Source organism: Aythya fuligula, chromosome 2 (genome assembly GCF_009819795.1).
Source record: "Aythya fuligula isolate bAytFul2 chromosome 2, bAytFul2.pri, whole genome shotgun sequence".
Lineage (NCBI taxonomy): Eukaryota > Metazoa > Chordata > Aves > Anseriformes > Anatidae > Aythya > Aythya fuligula.
Genome location: NC_045560.1, coordinates 81,840,987 through 81,860,195, shown reverse-complemented (window position 1 = coordinate 81,860,195; position 19,209 = coordinate 81,840,987). Strand labels below are relative to the sequence as shown.

Sequence of the window (19,209 nt, the reverse complement as noted above, 5' to 3'; positions counted from 1 at the left end):
GGGAATATATTAGAGGGCTGTCTATGTACCCACACCTTACAGCTTCTCTTCTCCTTACGTGGGTGCAATTACATGGGTGTGAAGAGATGCTTGTGTGAGTGCAGCTATTTTCCACACACAGGCAGTAATGATCTACAACAGCAAAGCAACAGCAAAAACTCCCTCCTAGGGCAATTGCCCAGCATGAAAGCCTTGAGCAAAGCAGGTTTGCCTCAGAGATTTTGGAGCCCATGTGCCAAAATTGCTTGCCGAACAGGATAGCCTGGGGTACCAAGGCATTTTTGGGTGTTCTTCCAGCGCAGGGCCAGGCTCTCACCTCCGTTGTGTTTGCAGGGGAGGCGGGCTGGGGCTGGTGCTGGCCAGCGCGGGCTTCGGCCGCCTGACCGCCCCCATCATGGAGCTGCACAACCAGAAAGGCTACTTCCTCCACCACGTCATCTTCGCCTGCTGTACGCTCATCTGCATCATCTGCATCCTGCTGCTGCCAGAGAGCAAGAACCAGAACCTGCCCGAGAACATCCCGGACGGGGAGCACTACACCCGGCAGCCCCTCCTGCCGCACAAGAAGGGGGAGCAGCCCCTGCTCCTGACAAACTCTGAACTCAAGGACTACTCGGGCCTCCACGACTCGGCAGCTGTGAGCGATGGCATCTCTGAGAACACCACTGCCAACGGGATGAAGCCTATGTAACTGTAACTGGGTTGGATTTTCTCCTTTTTTTTTTTTTTTCTTTTTTTCTTTTTCCCCTTTTGTTTTGTTTTACCTTCTCCTCTTTTATTTGGTATTTTGTTTGACGCTGTTGTGCAGGAAGAGCAGACCTTTGGGCAAAGGTGTTTTGCACAGGTTTTACAAACCAGTGACGGAGCAGACGCAAACTTGGGAGAATTCAACTCTGCTGCTAAAGCGACTTGGAGGAATTGTCAACCGTTGTGCAGGTTGCTCTTGAAAAAATTATGGGGGAAAATAACTCATCTGAGAAAAGACCTGGCTGGAGGTAGCCCTTCAGAACTCTTTTTTTCCTGCCATTAAATACGTATATTTATTTTGATTTGTTCTCAAGAAGCACTTTATTTCCTTTTCCTTTCATAGATCACAAAAACGAAGCCATCTTATTATAAGAGGTGCAGCCATTCCAAGAAAGAAACCGTGGGGGGGGGGGGGAGTTGTTTTTTTTTGTTTCCTTTTTGTGTTTCTTTAAAGGAAGGAGGTATCACTGCAAAGTTGAATTGACTGATATTTAGACTTGTGCAATGTTGTTCTGCCTGTCTAGAAAGTCCAAGCGCCCAGGTTTCCTGCTGTGTTTGTATACACCAAAAAAAAAAAAAAAAAAGAAACAAAGCAAAACCTGTTGTGACTCAAACTCTGACTGCATTTTAGGCAGATTATGTTTCTTTTTATAGCCCATATGCATTTAAAAGTTAATTTTCTTTTCCTCATCAAATGCAGTGAAGAAAATCCTACCCAAACAGGCTGATTTTTCAATGAGAATCAGCCTTATGCGTTTTAAGATTCCATTAATACATTTTAGACTGTTCCTGCTGGTGTTTAATACTAATGTAGATCGTGTAAGTGAAATGATTTGACCAATGATGCAAAAATTAATTTTGACGAGAGTGGCTTTAATTAGCAGGAGGTCTAGAATCTGTGACTGACAGCTCCAGGAGAAGAGCATAAACCAGCAGGGACAAAAAGTAAAGAGCATTGGCTATGGTCTGTACTTCTTATTTCTGAAGGCAGCACAGCTAGGAGTCCCTCTCCTGGGAAATGAGCATCCTGGCGTTGCCCTGCCTGTTTTTAGAACCAGAGTTTTTGTTACCTATTTAAGCGGACAAAATTCTTAAGTGACTGTCTGAAAGGAATGAATTGATAACCTGTGAGTAATGATTTAAGGTTTGTTGTTGGCCGTCTTGGGTCTTTTAGGGATGGTTTCTGGTTCTGACCCAAGAATACACGGTGAACTCACCTGTATTGCCCTCCTTCCCCAGCTGCTCTTGTAGGATTTTCTTTCAGTTTTAAAACAAAAAAAAAAAGAAAGAAAAAAGTTAAATTGGATTGATGCCACTCTATGAGAAGCAAAACGAACATCCAATTTGTCGTGTTGTACAGATGGTACTTTGGTAACGGCCACTTCTCTCCTCCAGTCCCCAAACCAGCTTTTTTGCTTTGGCCATCGGCTTTCGGTTCTCACCGTGTGATGACTGTGAGGATCTTGTTCAATGCAAGGGCTTTGTAAACGAACAGCTTTCTTGCATTGTAGTTAACCTTCCTCCCCTCCCTCCCTCTTTTCCTTTTTCACTCAGGCCATCCATTTGTGATTGCTCAGTAGTGCGGACATTTGAACAAACCGAGCAGCAGGATGTCAATGTTGTATTGCGTGCCCATATGATTGCCACTATGTTTGATGTAAATCTTTCGTTCACAAGCATGGGAAGCGCTCATCTGCACTTTCCTCCTCTGCCTGCCCTGCCCCTTCCTCCTTTGCTGTGTATATATATATTGTCTACTAACTACTGTACCTAACAATTTCCATCCTCCGTTAGGCTGCCAATGTCCTCTTACAGTCCCCAGTAAATCAGAGAGATGCTCCTGGGCGGGTGCTGAGGTCCGTAGCACGTCTCAGACGGTGCCGAGCACAGGAGGACAGGTAGACCTGCAGAAGCGACAGAGACTGTCGTGGTCGGGATAGCGATGTTGTCCTAAAGCTGCTAATTTTTGTACAGAGGATGTGGACATTTGGGTTCTTCCCGAGCCCGGTAAGAAACACTGGACCAGTTGATGGTAATTTTGCCCAAAGTTACCCTACTGTTTTTTCACCTTTGCTAGGCTTGCTTGTTACACTTCGGTTTTATTGCCCAGCTTGAGAGTGGCCATTTCCCTCTTTCTGTTCTGTGCTGAGACTTCCGTGATCCGTGCTCACCCAAGAAAACAAAAAACAAAAAAAACAAACAAACAAGGCCTTTCAAGTCCACGCAGTATCCACGTGCCAAATCCGTGCAATACCTTTTGCCTTCCATGTCAGATGCTTGTGGCAAGCCACACACACTGGGGGGGGAAAAAAGAAGGAGGGTTCACAAGGAAAACGGGCGGAGCAGAACAGGTCTTAACGGAGGAGGAAAAGGTCTCTGTGCGTGTGCACTCAAGCTGCAGCACAGCTCTAGTGGCCCCTTCACAAGCCTACTGAACTGGCTGCTTCCAGCAGGGCTAGCGGTCCCAGTGTGCTGTTGTCCACAGCGCTTTATCGTTTCCTATTCTGGTGTTTGCTCTCCGACGACAGGCGGGCCCAGGGAAGAGAATGGTTGTTTAAACATATCAGCGTTTATGTAATAAACACACTAGGTGACAGGAACACTTGGCTTTTTTTTTTTTTTTTTTTTTTTTAAATAATTTCTTATGAAATTGACTTGATTTGCTGCTTGTTTTTTGGTCTGAAACCAGGTACTGATCTCCTGCAATGTGGGGAGCTCCAACTTCTCGCACCGGTCTGGCCCTCCGCCTCTGTCATGACAATAAAACATAAAATCGGTAGCTTATCATGCTGAAACGTTGAATTAACTGTTTCCTTAAGTTGTTTGTATTGTTTGTTTGTACACAAACGCACAGCTGAAAAGCTTTGAAGTGTGGGAGAGCTCTCTGAGGAGGGGGCAGGTGCTCAGAGTGGCAGCAGGGCAGAAATGAAATGCCTGGCTGCTCACCGTGCTCTGCATCGGGACAGTGCTCCGCACACCAGCCAGCCCATCAGCTCCTCCATCGGCTCTCCTCTGTAGCCATCGCTGGGAACTGCTTTCCTCCGATGGCCGTTCCTGGCCACCACAACAGAGGAAGCCCTCAGAGCGGTCCTGTCCCTGTTAGTCTTTTTCTGTGAACCTTCGGTAACCTCTTAAGTCCATCTGTGGATTTTTTTTCTCTCTCTCTTTTGGTTTAGCATTTAAGGGCTTTCTTCCTTCTTTGTTACTTCAAACAAAAGTGTGAAAGTTACATTATGCTTGATCTGGTTTTCTTTCCTTTTAAGATTTCCGTGATGCTTTTGTTGCCAGACACACTACAAACAGATAACGACAGTGTGGGGAAAGCTGTCGTGCGTTTGGGGGTGTTTTGTGGCAACTCCAAAAGGGTTCTGTCTGATTTACCTTGCAGTTTTGGTGAGCCTGCTTTTTTGTGTGGTTTGTTTGTTTGTTTTTGTGTTTGTTTGTTTTTTGTTTTGTTTTGTTTTTTCATGGAAGTATTTTGCTTAACTGTTGCCACTTCCTGGAGCCAAACACTAAAGGTCACCAAATTGGAAGCAGAAGTGCCATTAAACGAACTCTGTGAATGTCAAGTCAAGTTGCGCCTGTAGCTGGCACATAAGACAACGCTATTAAGTGTGGGATGATCTCCCCCACTGTAAGTTTTTTTTTTTTTTTTTTTTTTTTAAAGAAAAATGACAAACCTCATTTTAAATGTATTGTGTAAAACGTTTTGGGAAAGGAGTAACAGTGTGTAATGTCTAGTGGGTGAGAGTTCCCTCCCCATTTCGGTTTCCGATGAAGTTTTAAAGAATCGTATTACTGTATGTTTTGAACATGAATAGTCTGGTGGTGCTTCCTCATAGCACAAGCTTAAATTGAGTACTGAAAACAGTCTTAAAAGCTAAATGTCTGCATGATGTTACATCTGTTGTACCTACTGAGAAACTTTGTATGTAAATGTACAGAATAAAAAGATGTTGTCCCATCAGTTTGTTTTCCTTGGTCTGTCTCCCACACCGTGATTTCTGGTGAGCCCTCAACAAAGTCCTACGCTCCTCTAAAATAGAACGAACTGATTTTTAATCGGGCTAATTAAATCAACACACTGATTTGCAACTAATTATCCTTTACATTCAGTTACGGAAGAACAGTTGACTCTACTTCCTGGGCTGTATAAATTAAGATCTCCTTCACCAGCTGCTTTGTGCTACTTGCATTGTCAGCTGTGCCTACCAGGTAAGAAAGGGCCCAGTGCTCCCATGTCAAATCCGCAATGTTGACGGTAAGTGTACAGCCATGGATGGTCAAAACCCATTCAGAGACAGCAAGAGACTGGCTGTGATCTGGGGTCATGCACCAGCAACCTTCAGCTACAGTTTTTAATTGCGCTAACAGGGCCACAAGAAGGTAAGTGCAGAACATTTTTCTCTAGGGGATTATGACAGTTGTCTACAACGAGGTGGCCCAGCAGCAGCGTTACTGTTTTTCATCTGTATTGGAAGCTTGGCTGAGTCAGCTTGCAATAAAAAAACAACTTGATTTGCTTATCAGGTTGCTGTGCTCAGCATTCTTCCAAACTGCTGGGAATAACAGGTGCTACTTGCAGTAGCACAGCACGTATTGGTGGTTGCAAATGGTCATTATGCCATTGGCTTTATGGTGGGTTTGAGTTTTGTTATTGGCTGTTTTTTTTTTTTTTGCATAGCTGGTTTTTAGCTGCTATTTTTGTTGGAAAAAGTAGCACAGGGATCTGCCTTTGAAAGGATATCCTACCCAAAAGCCAGTCTAGAGTGTAGCAACAGGCTGCTTTGTAGTGTTGGAATTGATTGCTCTGATTGTTCTAACGGGTATGTTCAACTTATACACCCCATGGTTTTCTAGCAGCCCAACAGTCTTACCTGGTGCTCCAAAAGTCAAGCTGTGCACTTTTCTTCTATGTAGACCCTTGCTGTTGTACAGAAAACCCTTTGTGAAAACCTTCCAGTGTTCCCAGTGTCCAAGAGATGGAAGGAAATCCAGTGTTTAGCACTATTACAACCACTGGTAACTAAAATGATAGAGCAAGGCAAGGATCATTTTATGTTACAGCTATTCAATACACAAGCCACATGGTTCCATTTCTAATACTCAGCATTCCTACTAATGGCATTGTTCTCCTCTGAAGCAAAAGACAATGCTCTCTGTTACCCTCATAGGTTTTCATCTGAACAAGTAAAAGCTGCTGTACTGTGTTCAATACTACTGCGTGGTGAATCAATTGTACTGCTGGAATTTGGCACTGATTTCCCACTGATTTCACTGCAGGAAGGCCAGACACTGCATGCACTTCTATGATGATGTTATTGCGTGGCAGCATGTTTCTGGCCCATTTACCAGAGTAGTAAGTTTGGAAAAAAAAAGAATTCCAGGTTCAGCTGTACTTAGGTCCAGCTACATTTAATAACAAATGCAAATTCAATCAAAGCAATACAAAGTAAGTATACTAAATGTCAGTGTGAAAAGTGCACTCACTTTTTCTGAAACAAAACCTTAAGTTATTGTACAATGATGCAAAGTCAGAACTTCTCGGGAAACGCCGTCATTTCTTCTTTGATCCTGTTTTCTATGAGTAAGGTGAAATTGCTGTCTGTGTTTTGAAGATTGTAGCTGACAAATATCTGTTTTTTCGTCTTCCTGGCTAAAACACAAAACAGAGTATTCAGGTACAGTTTGCTCTTACATAAAAGTGATGAAAGTATTCAAAAAGCCCATCATACAGATTTTTATGCCATCTCCACTCCTCCCATGATGGACCCAGCTATAAATGAACAGCAGAACAAGCACCCAAGCATTGGCATGTTGGGCAATATAAGCCATGCATGTCACTGAAGTGAGCAATGTAGGCACAGTGACTATGAACTAGATTTTGGGCTGATGCAAATGCTACTAGTCACTGGAAAAACTCCCAGTGACTTTCATGGATTTTGGACAATTCTTAAATTATAGTACAGTTTAAGTGAAACAACAGACTACCTAAATCTCATCACTGAAATTTGGTTTATACGTTAGTAAGTCAGTGCTATGAAAAATAGAGGAAGTCAACAGGAAAGCGATCAGGCCACCATTAAAGTTTGTTTGTTTGTTTGTTTGTTTTATTATGAACCCCCTAAAAAGGCCCCTGAAAGTGTGCATCGCTTTTGTCTGAGCCTCCTGTCAATTATTGTGTTTCCTGTAACCTTTATTTATCCAGTGTCTGTGAACACTCCAGGATGCCAGAGAGCATTTTGGACATCACAAAACTAATCAGAATTTCCAGGCTACTGTACTGGTAACTACCTAGAGAGAGGTAATATAAAATCAAGAGCTGTCTTCCATGACAGAACTAATTAACAGCAACAAAAACAATGTCCACTGGGGCAGGAAGACTTAATTATCAGAGTGAAATAGGTAACATAAAGAAGCATTTTATAAGTAAAATGGAATCCTTACTCAGATTTTACCATTACAATATATCTGTTTTGGAGCTCTTTTAATACGCTGCAAAAAAATAAACTTTGTGAAGAGTTTCTCACCATAGGAGAGAGGTAAGCACTAGGTTTAAAGTGAGATGGGCAAAATAAGAGGCAAAAATGCTATTTGGGTCACAAGATACTCCTGGCAGGGAATAAACTGGGAGCTGACAGTCTCAAAGAGAAATCAGGCTGTACTGATGAATATTCAGAAACATCATCTGAATTTAAAAATTGGAAATAAAGACACCAGAATGTGTAATATCTCCATTCTTTTTAAACTGGAAAGCTAGCTTCAGAAAACCTGTATGTATATTTACAATACATATAATATGCAATTATTATATATACAGAGAAAGTACAGTTGAACTACTCCTTTGAGGTATTTTAATGGCACAAATCGATTTATTACCATTTTCTGTTCTAACAGGCTACCAGCTTTCCAGCTTAGTACACAGAGGAAACCCCAGTGACCTGCTTCTGAAACTCAAGGACTCATTTGCCTTTCAAGACTTGGCACTACGAAATGTTAATGTAATGCAACGTGTTGCCACGATAGCAAAAAATTAGTGCTTGGCACCAGATTTTGTGGTACAAAGCAGTATGTTTTGTAAGCACTAGTGCTTCATCATTATACCCTAAGTGCCGTGTTAATTCTGAACTAATTAATACCATTATTCTCTCTTAACAAGCCTGCAGCATACGCTGCAGTGTCAAAACTCAGCTTCTTGATTATGTTTGCATAAGATCCGACTCAGTCTCGGAGATCAAGCTTCCTCAGCAGCTCCCTGTCTGGGACACTGAGCGTCCAAAGGCACCACAGCAGCACAGACTCACTGCTATGAAGTGATGGAAGGAGCAAAGACCCACATCCAAGCTTGAGGAGGAAGAATCTGGCATAAGTTTATAGACCCTTTGTGCCATGTTGGAGACAACTGTGCCTGGGTGGGAAAGACTCAAAGAAGAGGTTGAGGTGATGTCCACCTAGACCTTGCCAGCCCCTACAGAGGGAAGATGAGGACATGGCACTAGTCAGCAATCACTGGCTGGAAGCTCTGTGATTTCAGGACGTGCAGATAAGGGAGGCACAAATGGGGCACTAAATGCACAAGGCTTTGTCTAGAAGTGGATTTCTCAACCCCCCCCCCCCCCGGGAAATAATTAGGATTTAGGTTTCTCAACTAGGTAAATACACCTCATGCTAGAGCAAGCAGTTAGGGTGGTGGGAAACAGTCCCTGCACCTGATACAGACAGAAAGGGGTAGAAAGAGGAACAGGAACACAGTGAGTGTCCCTTCAGCAGTGAGGAAAATAAATAAAAGAGGAAATTTGGGAAGAGAGAGAGACAATACACTAAATACAGCTGTTCTGAATAGGAACCCTATCAGACTACAAAGAAAATAAGGGGCGGATGCGCATACACTGATACACAGAAGCACTGAAACTCCTGCTCCAGGGACAGAAACCTGGCACTGCAGAAACAAAATGCAGGTGATAGAATGTAACTGGAAAGCACAAGAAATAATAATACTTGCCTCCAGGTGGCATTGTGTGCTACTTAAATCAGTGCCTGCCAAGAGCAGAATGGAAGCAGCACAGAAAAAAATGGTGACAGCATGGAGAGAAGAAAGAAAAAAAAAAGCTATTGCCTGCCTGAAGGTTACCACATGGCAGGGGGGTTAAAAAGGCTATCTCAGAAACACAGCTATGGGCCAGATTTGGCTGTGAACAGTGATGTCTGTTATTACAGCAGTTGTGGGAGTACTGAGGACTTAATTTCCCGGAGGAAAGCTAAACAGCAGTAAATGCCGAGCCTGGTATTTCTATTCAAGGCAGAACACAGATTTCTTTACCACACACTTCGTGAAACAAAGAAGATACAGAGGTGCTTAGTGAGGATCTTGCAGTGGTTTGGGGAAAATAATTGTGGCCTAAGAGACCGTGAGCTGGCTTGGCCTACATTAAATTGCTGGATGGAAGCCTAAAAACTAAGGTGCATGAATCAGAAAGATTCAATTCTCTTCTCAAAATTAGCAAATGTGAAGAGGAAGCATGTGATTAGTCAAAGCCAGAAGTGTTATCAACTTTCCAATCAAAAGTGGAAAAGGCCTATAGGTCCTCCTCAATATAGTACGCCCTAAGCAGAAGAGAATGGGTAACAACAGGATCTATAAAGAACAAAAATGGGACTGACTAGCAAGGAAAACTGCAACTAAGAGGTTAGCGGGCGCAGAAATGGGAAATGTGACCCATCCTAAAAATACTGAGAGAACTAACAAGACATGGCAATCACAAATTCTAGCTCTGAAATCTGAAATGAACCTTTTGCTAGTGCCAATAATGCAGGAGCAGGTGGAAACCACCTGCACAGCTGAGGTGTTAGCCGCACAAATCTCAGAGCATGACCTGCAAGAAACGAGTCTGTACAAGCAGGAGGGCAAAGGGAAAGTGAAATAAAACTGTAACACGTTATCCGATGATAGCAGTGTCTGACTACATTCTTGCTAGCTGAGGTCTTAGGGCTAACGCAATGGCTGCACGTAAAGAAATGATGTTGCACAGTATCCCGTGGAGTTTTTAAAGTGGAAATGATTGAATCTGGTGAGAGACAGCGCTGCCAGCAGCCTGCTACGGTGCCTGCCAGAAGATATCAGGATGAGGAAGGGCACTAGTGCTGTGTTTCTTGTTGAGCAACCCTTTCTGATGTATGCAGGGGTGGCCGAGGAGAAAGTGGTGTAGGCTCATGAAGCCGCCTGAGGATGCAGCCTGCTGACACGCCGCCTGCAGTGAAGATCCGGATCAGGAGGAAGACCTACCCGGCTCCTTCAGCTGCAACACGAGAAGCACGCCTCCCCACACCCCAAAAACAACCCCGAGGAGCCCGGGTGTCCCCGGGCACGATGCTTTTGGGGCTGCCCCAGCCCCTTCGCCCACCCCCACGTACCCAGGCGCTGCGCCAGGCAGGCGGAGGCGGTGTCCGAGGGGTCCCCGAGCAGCGATGTGGACACGGGCACGCCGTCCTGCGGGCAGAGCACACGGCTGGCGAGGGCTGTCCCCACCGGGGATGGGGACAGGGACAGGGACGGGGACAGAGATGCTCACCCGGGGGCTGCACATGGCCACGGCCAGGCTGGCTAAGGCGGGCGCGGCGCCCACCCAGAGGAAGAGCGAGTCCCGCAGCCGCATGGCGTGGAAGTGCACCCGCTGCTCGCCCAGCCGGCCGCTGAAGTCGTGCAGGACGATGCCGCTCTCCACCATCGCCACCGCCTCCTCTTTCCCTTCCTTCCCTTCCTCCATCCGCACGGAGCCCGCAGGCCCTGCCCAGCAGCGCCCGCCCCGCACGGCGCACACGGGGAGGGCGGGCACCGGCTGAGCACCGCCCTCGGGACGGCCCCGGCTCTGGCTCAGGCCCCAAGACAGCCAAATTTCCCTTCCTGAACGCTGAGGCCTCGCATCAAAACACCAGGAATAAAAAAATAAATAAACAAAATATAAATAAATAAAGCAAAAAGCATCCCCTGTCTTAACGCATCTCCCTGCGCCTCCCACAGACCAAGCCCTCCACCCTGCTCGCTTCTGCCCATGCGGTGCTAAGCCCAGCCGGCCTCTCAGCCGCCCTCCACGCACAGGATCAGCCCGCAGCCACCTCCTCTGCCCTACATTTGTCCCTTGCTGCTCGCCCAAGCGGTTACGGCAGGCTCGGGCTACGCCAGAGCACTTTTGCTGGTCCCCAGCCTGCCCAAAGGCTTTGTCTCCACGTGGGTTGGCCTCCAAATGGTGGCCGCAGACGCGTTGCTGCTCCAAAAGCAGCCTCCAGCTGTCCCAGCGGCGTGCTGGGCACTGACATTGAGCCCTCAGGAACTGCAGGAAGCAGGCAAACTGGTGACAAAGCTGCCTTGGAAGGGGCTGAGTGCTGTTTGCGTGCTCCTGGCAGGCTCCAAGCTCTTCCCTTTGTGTCACGTTCCTCTTTCTGCAGCCATAGGTTTGCTGTTTCTTCAGAGGTGGGGTACATCAGTTGTCTAAACCAGGGAAATCTATCGCAGGTATTGCAGAAAATAATTAAGAAAAAAAAAAAAAAAAAAGCATTGGATATTTCTACCAGGAGCCACACAGGTGTTGGTGGTGAGGTTCCTGTGATTAACCATCTGCAGGTGTTGGAAATTTGCCCCAGGCTACCTTTATCAGGGAAGAGAAAGAAGCAATTCAGGGCACAGTTCAGCTAAGCTGCTTTAGATCTCTTCTGAGGGAGGAGAAGCATCCCCCTCCTATGTGCTTTCCATTAGCTACAAGAGAGGTTAGTGTGAAAGGCAAGGTTCTCAGGGCTTTGTGGACAAATTTATGTTTATGGGTAAGTCCTTCTCTAGGTGTTCAGAGCTGGTTTCTCAGCTGCATCTGGGCAGAGTTAGCACTGTAGAGCCCAGTAGAGGATCCAACCTAACAAAGCTCTAGTCTAGAGTATCTTTTCCCACTAGGTAGAGATTTGGGCCTCTTTGTATGCTAAATACATGCTTAAATGATCTCCTGTTTTGAGGTGGGAGTTGACCAGTTTCTTCCCTGGTGCTACCGCATCAAGTACAGGTTTCTTTTCTTACTTCCAAGACTGTCTATAGGCTTGCTCCTCCCCAGGGGGTAGCAGCACTTTTCTGTCACATTCTGATCTTTTTCTTCATCAGGACTCCCTTCAGACATGAGGAGCTCTAGTAGCTCTCATTAGAAGCCTAAGACCTGCAGACCTCTGAAGCCAAGTCATCGGGCTCTTCCACATGTGTGTGGTTCTACGTATCTAACTATTTTTGTGAAATGTAGCTGCTCTCTGTAAATCACACTAGGTCTGCATTCAAGCTCAGAAGAGGAAAAGCATTCATCTGGCAAGACAAATGGGGGGTAAGCATTTCCATTTGCAGCACAGTTGTGAAGAGCGAGTGGAGCCGTGCAGAACTAGACCATCAAGTGTGAAATGTATTTCCTAATTAAAACACTGCAAGGCCATCAGAGCCCCTGCAAAATTAGGGTGGAAAGTGATCCAGCAGCAAAGGAAGCCTCGTACATTTCCTTTAATGCTTTCATCTTTATTCTGCAGCTGTGAAAGCTGAGCTCATTATAGTCAGTCTTATTTGTCAGGTACAAGGCTAGAAAGAGCATAAACTGCTGTGAGACACTGGATAGCAAATCAATGATAAAGTGAAGATTCTGCAGCAAAAGTGCTGCATGCGTACATGGATACACTTATGCTCCTGCTGAGATGGGGTCCAAGCCCCAGGAGTGTGGTTTAAAGGCAAGCACTTCCACGCTCCTTTTTCTTCTCCAAAATTTATGTTGCCCGTGGGAGTTACCAGATCCTAGACCCTGGCTCTGCAGCCTTTCCTCTTGTATAGCTCTAAGCCAGGAGTAAATCTTCCTGTTAACTCAAAAGTGAGTAGATGCACGTAATTATGAGCTGGGATGTCAGTGAGAGAAGGAAATGTTTTCTGATTCTGAAGTGCATCCTGCAATTTTGCTTCTGCATAAGCATGAATTTGGTGTGTGAGAAAGCAATTGACCATTAATATTTATTGGTGAAGGCTCTGATGTCTTGGAATGTTCCAGGTTTCTCAATTTGTTGCCCTTCTGCAGAGGAGTAAATGTTTGTTAATTAAAGGCAAAGGAAGCCTCCCAGCTTGGAGTCAGGCTGCTCCAACAGTGGCAGTTCTAGGCTTTGGGGGGCCTGCTTGGTGTTGACGTGAAAAATCATTTTGTGTGAACTTCATTCAGTAGCATGGGTGTCTTACGGGCTTTTCCTCTTCCTATACCATTAGGACACCTGGGTATCTGATTTTTTTTGGTTATTTTTGGATTATTTTTTCAGTTGGACAGATCCTCTGATGTAGCCGGCCATGTCACTGCACCAATGTTCACACCAGCCTAATGGAGGTCAATGTAAAGCTAGCACAAGAAGGCAAGAAAGGGAGAAGTGCCTCTGCTTATCCTGTTGCAATGTGAACCAACTTCAGGTGGGGCTGCCCCAGTCCTGCTTTCCAGGCCTCACATGATATGATGGTGCATCAGTCTGGGGAGCCACACTGGTCAAAAGTTATTCTCTTGTTAGCCAGATCAGCTCCTTGAGGAACAGGAGTTGAGGGAGGGGAAGCAGCTGCTTTGGCAGCAGCTAAAGGGGGGTCTTTGGCTGTAATAAACTGCTCCCAGAATATCCAACCATAGTATTTTCTTCACCTGAGGCCTCAAAATGCTTCTGTCAAGTGCTGGTCAGCTTTGTTTTATGGACCCAGAAAGGAGACCAAAAAGGGAATTCAAGGTCAGCATTTGAAATTGTTGCAGAGAACAGAGCAAAGTCACAGTTTACGAGATCTTAAGGGGGAGTGCACCAAGCTCATAATATGAATCTCATAATGCAAAGCAATATCAAGGCTTGCTCCTCCCTGAAAAGATCGTGTCTGGAAAAGCACATGTAAGCAAATGCAAAATTTAGATGTACAAGCAACTGCATGCCTGCGATAGCAGCTCTGCTAATGCTATCACAACAGCTATAAAATCCCCCTGGTGCCAGGGTCTTGGGGGCATCTGTTGATGCCTAGATAGGCATTGCCTAAGGAAATCCAGTTCCTGATTGCCAAAAGACTTAAGGTAGCAGCTTTTCTTCTTTTGTTAAAGTTGTTGAACTCAGCTGCTGGCATTTCTGATGGGGTGGGCGAGGCCCGGGATGCAGATGGCACAGCAATCCTCTGACCAGCAGCTTGCCATGATCCTCTGTGCAGCGTCCGGGTCCAGAAATCAGATTTCATGCCTGCCTGGCACGGTGGCCTTATGCAAATGCTTTCCACTCGCTGCTTTGCTTCATTCATCTGCAGAGTGGAAGGGTGTGATAATCCCTGACGATCTCCCTGCAGTTGAATGGATGTCTGTATAAAGCAGCTCTTGAGAAGCTTTCTGAGCACGGAGTGAATTTCTGCTGTTATAAAAGGAAAGCGTTTCATTCTGTTGTTATATGAGTCACTGGAGGAACTCGTCGTAGGTCTGTCGGAGTACTCGAGAAGCACGGGTCTGTAGCTGCTGGACGGGAGGCACTAACACAGAGTGACTCATTGCTCCCCTCGGGGACAAGAAGAGGTTTTTGCAGTCAGATGGAAATTGTATTTTATATGCAGATAGAATTCCTCACCGTGGAGAAATCCAAAACAGCTCACAAACACTGACTCCAGTGTGTAAAAGATATACTGAGCTTTGCAGATGCTGTTACATACCTGTGATGAGGCCAGGAAGGGATTTGGGAGAAAGGGCATGAAAGCCTAATGGAAATGAGCTTCTGAAAGGCTAAGAGAAAGGAAGGGAGAGGGCGGGGGGAAGGTGGCATTGAAAAATGTTTTCCCTTACATAGATAAATTTAGATGTGTAGATTTCCCATGACATACAGCACACCTGATGGATCCTGCTATTTTTCTGTCCTTGGGCCATGGAGCAAGACTAAGGCTCAGCATGCAACATCCTCGGGGGATGCTGTGCGCTCAAATCCAGTCAGGCTGTGAGTTTGCTACAGCCCCCGAGTGCAGAGGCTGATTTCTCCGATCATGTGGAGTTATTTCCTAGCCTTGGAAATCCCTGACTCAACGTGCAGTGCTGGCAGCCCTATAAACAAAGGTTTGTCTGAGATTCAAGCTGCTTTTGGTGATGAATGAAACCCTTTTTCTCAGAAGGCAGTTTGATATTGCCACAGCCATGCTTCTGGCCTCTTCCCTGTCTCTCTGGGTACTCTTCCTTTGCTGATGGCAGAATTTCCATGAATCCTCTCTTTTCCTCCTTAGACTGGGCCTTGGGCTTAATAGTCTCCATCAGCTGAGGCCTGCAGGTTCGGCTGGACATGTCTGCGTGCAGCTTCCCCCTCTCTCAAGCGTGCCAGCAAGTGCCTGCGTCTCTGTCTGGTTCCCCAAACAGTCACTCTCTTTCATTACTTCTTACAGTAATGCCATGGCCTTTCAAGTTTTCCATTTTCAAGCAAAACCAGCTGGACAAAATCAGCTTTGGTTATTTTGCTTCCTCCTCCCTGGGCGAGGAGCAGGGCTAGCAGGCCTGGCACTGTCCCCTGGCAGCCCTCAAGTGTTTGCTCAGAGGCGGGTTGTCTGCAGCCGGGTTCTTCTCTCTGCTTTTCCCTCTCGCCCTGTTGAACACGGGGTTTTAACCCAAACAGCAAGCATCCCAAGCAGTAGCTCTGTATTTGTGAGTCATATCAGAGGTGCGTCTGATTTCCTAGCAGAAGTATGTCAAACAGCTGCCGCTGGCACCTAGCCAGCCGGTCTGAAGGGAGATTACAGAGCATAACCTTCAGGAAAAATCGCTTTGGTGACTGGTCTCCGATCTCTGGGGTTAAAAATAAAATAAATTAGCGCTACCTCTGTAAAAGCAGGGTGAATCCAAACAAGAGGGGAGTGTTACCTGTTGGTCTGCTGACAGAACAGGCAGAATAACTAAGCTGTCAGAACCCACTATCCCAGGAAAATGTTGCCACAGCTCCTTTACTGTGTTTTCAGTCTAGTAGGATCCCATCAGGCTAAAGATTTGCCTTTAAAAAGTCAGTGTCCCAGCCCTGAACAGCAACTGAAAACATCCTTCCCCGCTGCCTCTTGGAAAGCATAACAACTCATCTCCCTTCCCGCCTGGCTGCTTGTTGGAGAGAGCTGGGATGGTGCCTTTCCCCCAGGGCTGAGGGCAAATGCATGCACTGAGTGCCATAAGGCACACGTTTATTTTGTATTTCTCAGGAGGCAAGCAAAAATGGGGTGAGAATGATCCCCAGACCATGTAGTGAACCGTAAATAGGAAAATCAGGGGAGAAAGGACAAAGGAATTCACAGCATTTGGGGATAATACCTTTCCTTAACAGATCTGGGGTCTGAGCCAGGCTCTACTGAAATCAATTGAAAAAACACCTGCTGGCTTCTGTGAGCTGAGCATAAGATTTCTAGTAATGAACCTTGCTTATCACTCACCTGGAGCACTGCAGTTGGGCTGGTGGAGACGTGCCCTCGGCCCCAAAATGCCTGCACGTGTACAGTCGGGCAGGGGGACTGTGACAGTGCAAGGGCTGGAAGCGGCATCTTCACCTGCCACCCGCTCCAGTTTGGCAAGGAGGCCTCCAGCTTTAATAAGGCGGGCGATCAAAGCCTTTGTTTAAATCCTGCTGTTGGGAGAAAGGCGACGCTGCTCTCCCAAAAAGCATAGCAGAGCTTCGTGTGGCTGCCCCAAATCCTGCTTTTCTCAGCTGCAAATTCCTGCCCCCCTGATTTTCTCCCTCCAGCCTGAGGCAGGAGAGCAACTGATGCTGCAGAGCGAGAAATCTTTCCGAGCAGACATTTTATTTTCCTGTAAACCAGAAATTTAACACACACACGAGTGATCTGGGGCCACTTTTTTCCTTCAACCCTCAAAACGTTATTTTTTAGCCTTCTGAAAGCTGCATATCAGAGGCACCTGAGAGCAGCCGAAGCAGCTGTCCGATAAGATCTCTCCAAGGCAGTTTGCACAGCCCTGCTTTTTGCAGGGAGAGAGAAAGTGTTAACGGGTTGACAGCACGCTTCCTTGCAGCAAGCAGCGCTGCTCTCCGCAATGCTGCTGCAGGGAGGAGAGAGCAGGGTGGTGGCAGAAGACCTTGAAAAATGCTTTGTTCAAGCCCGTCGCAGAGCTGCCTGCTTCGGTACGGTACCAAGCCCTAGCTGGCCAAACAAGCAGCAGATTAAGTAGGAGCCCGAGTCCCGTAGCGATGTGGGGCAGTGTGTTGCTCTTAGATTTTCAAGGGTGAGCGTCCTTGAGGTGGGAAGAAATGTTTAAACAAGAGGGCTGGAAGCAGAAGGGAGTGTTTCCTAGGCATCGTGTGGATTGTGCATCGGTGTGGCTCCAGATTACGACCTGGTGACTGCAAATGAGGTCCCAGCAGGGCTTTTGCCCTCTGCTGCTGCAATTTGCAGCCAGGTTCTCAAACTATGCAAATGTGCCCGATCTCGGTTCAGACAGCATACAAAAAAACTGCTTAGGACAAAAAAAGGACTGAGACCAGATCTCAAGAATAACTCAGGCTGGCGAGTGAATATTTTCTTTCATCCCTCGCTCTTTTGCATTCAGTGAATTTGTTCCACATTGCTGTAGAAACAGCTGCATCAGCACCAGCGCCCAGGCTGAAGCCTAATTAATATTTATGCCCCGAGAGCTGTGCGCACAGGGCTGAAATCGCCTTGCAGCCATTGGGTAGGGGACCGCAGCATCAGTACAGCATCTTGCCACGTTTGGTGTCCGTGCAACGGGATTTATTAGAGCACGGATCAATTTCTCATCAGCACTCCCGCGCCATCTCAGGAAAAGCTCTGCCCTTCGCCTCCTGCCTGCTCTTTGCTTCTAATTGGCCCATGATTTCCTAATTAGGGGCACCATCTTTCATCTCTCTTTTGCCTTTCTGTGGTTTGTATTCTCGTCTACTGCACCAGGTCTGAGACACTGCTAGGTGCTCAAGTTGTCAGGAGTGGGGACAGGCTTACAGGGAGGGTGACACTGAGCACAGAGCCTTGTCCTGCGCCGTGCCCTTTCCCACCAGCCAGCACGGGTTGGCCCAGATGCCCAGAAATGGCAAATTGCATCCATACAAAATGTTCTCTCGGTGTGGACACAGCCCTGAAATCCTCCTGAATAACCAAAGGAGCTGCTCTACACCCAGGCCCTCCCACACCTGGTCTGTGGTGCAGGACCTGAACCTGCAAGGGTCCAAACTTCTCTTTTTTGTGTGTGTTTTGGCATTGGGCCCCTCAAGATGAGAAAATATAGGTGTTTTTGGGGGGCTGGGCATAACTTCAGGCCTTTAAGTCATTCGCATTGTGCTGAGAGGAGCCCCCAGACGAGGATGTGGGCCATGGGATGTGGACCATGGGAAATCAGCCCGGGGAGGGACAACGTTGTGGCTTTTTTTTTGTTCCTCTCCTTTCTGCCGTGCCGCCTGCTTCTGCCACCAGGCTGGTTGCCTGGGGAACTGCCGAGGGTGGCATCCAGCCCGGGCCCCCCGAGTGCCCCACACGTGGATGCGAGACGAGCGCTGGGAGAAAAGAGCCAGGCAGCGGGGCAGGAGCAGCAGCAGGGCAGCTCCTTTCCCAGAGGGAATTGCTGAGACACCACCGTGGTGGCCCTTTGGGTTGTAAATGCTCCCTGTTGTGTGTGCACCTTGCACCTGTCCGAAGGCGTCCGAGGTTATCTGGGGGGGTCTTACCAAGGGGCTTTGGGAAGGGAAGGACCTGCTTTCCCTCCCGCATCCCCCAGTAACACAAAGTATTTATTGTGGGAATATTTCTTTTGGAAATAACCTCTTTTCTTTTTTTTTTTTTTTTTTCCGCGTTTTTTTTTTTCCTTTTTTTTCCTCTTTTTTTTTTTTTTCCTCTTTTTTTTTTCTCCTTTTTTTTTTTAATTTTCTTTTTTTCCCCCTTTTTCACCCTCCAGTCTCATCAAGCTCTGTAGCGGGCATACACTGGGATGCTACACCTCCCCAATAAAAATAAAAAAATTAAAAAAAAATGTGAAAAATAAGAAGTGACTTCATGTTAGGAATAAGCAACCAGGGCGGGTTCCTTTCTTTACAGCGCTAGCCCTCCGCTTTCCGTGCCTGGGCTGGGCTTTTAAAATGGCTCCCTCCGCAGCCTCCAGCTGCCGGGCAGGGGCTCGGCGGCGGGGGAGCGGGGCCAGGCGCCCCCTGCCACCGGGGCAGCCCCCACCGAGCCCGGGCTGCGCCGCACCGAGCCCCCGGGCACCGCCCCGAGCCCCCGGCACCTGCCCGGCTCCGCGCCTTTGTCCCCGGGGCGGTGGCGGCCGGGTGGGGGAGGCCCCGCCCTTAGCCACGCCCCCCTGCGCTCCCATTGGCTGCCCGCGATAACCCACCGCCCTGTAACCCACACGACGTCACTCCGGGGGGCGGGGCCTCAGCGGGGGCTTTAAAGCCGGGCGCGGGGCGCGGCCGCCGCAGCCCGGGCGGGAG

The 19,209-nt window shown here is 47.3% G+C and overlaps 2 protein-coding genes across 2 annotated transcripts in view; one reads left to right on the top strand and one right to left on the bottom strand.

The window, feature by feature from the left end:
- Positions 1-1,331, top strand: part of SLC22A23 (solute carrier family 22 member 23) — a 91,359-nt gene extending 90,028 nt beyond the window's left edge. Inside the window, exon 10 of the mRNA XM_032180843.1 lies at positions 334-1,331. Coding sequence (XP_032036734.1) covers positions 334-691 — 358 coding nt within the window. The 3' untranslated portion in view covers positions 692-1,331. The remainder of the gene's footprint in view (positions 1-333) is intronic.
- Positions 1,332-6,141: 4,810 nt separating this feature from the next.
- PSMG4 (proteasome assembly chaperone 4) lies at positions 6,142-10,546 on the bottom strand. Its single transcript, XM_032180600.1, has 3 exons — positions 10,317-10,546; positions 10,159-10,234; positions 6,142-6,403 (listed from the first exon to the last, which is right to left on the bottom strand). The coding sequence occupies exons 1-3, from the start codon at positions 10,509-10,511 to the stop codon at positions 6,282-6,284; spliced, it is 393 nt and encodes a 130-aa protein (XP_032036491.1). The 5' UTR covers positions 10,512-10,546; the 3' UTR covers positions 6,142-6,281.
- Positions 10,547-19,209: the final 8,663 nt, after the last annotated feature.

Bases quoted from the DNA above. Each gene is read 5' to 3' on its own strand.
- PSMG4 (XM_032180600.1), bottom strand. From the start codon at position 10,511: ATGGAGGAAGGGAAGGAAGGGAAAGAGGAGGCGGTGGCGATGGTGGAG. The intron at 10,235-10,316 runs GTGAGCATCTCT...CTCTGCCCGCAG, and splicing joins TGGCCATGTGCAGCCCCCGG to GACGGCGTGCCCGTGTCCAC. The intron at 6,404-10,158 runs GTACGTGGGGGT...TTTGTGTTTTAG, and splicing joins CTGCCTGGCGCAGCGCCTGG to CCAGGAAGACGAAAAAACAG.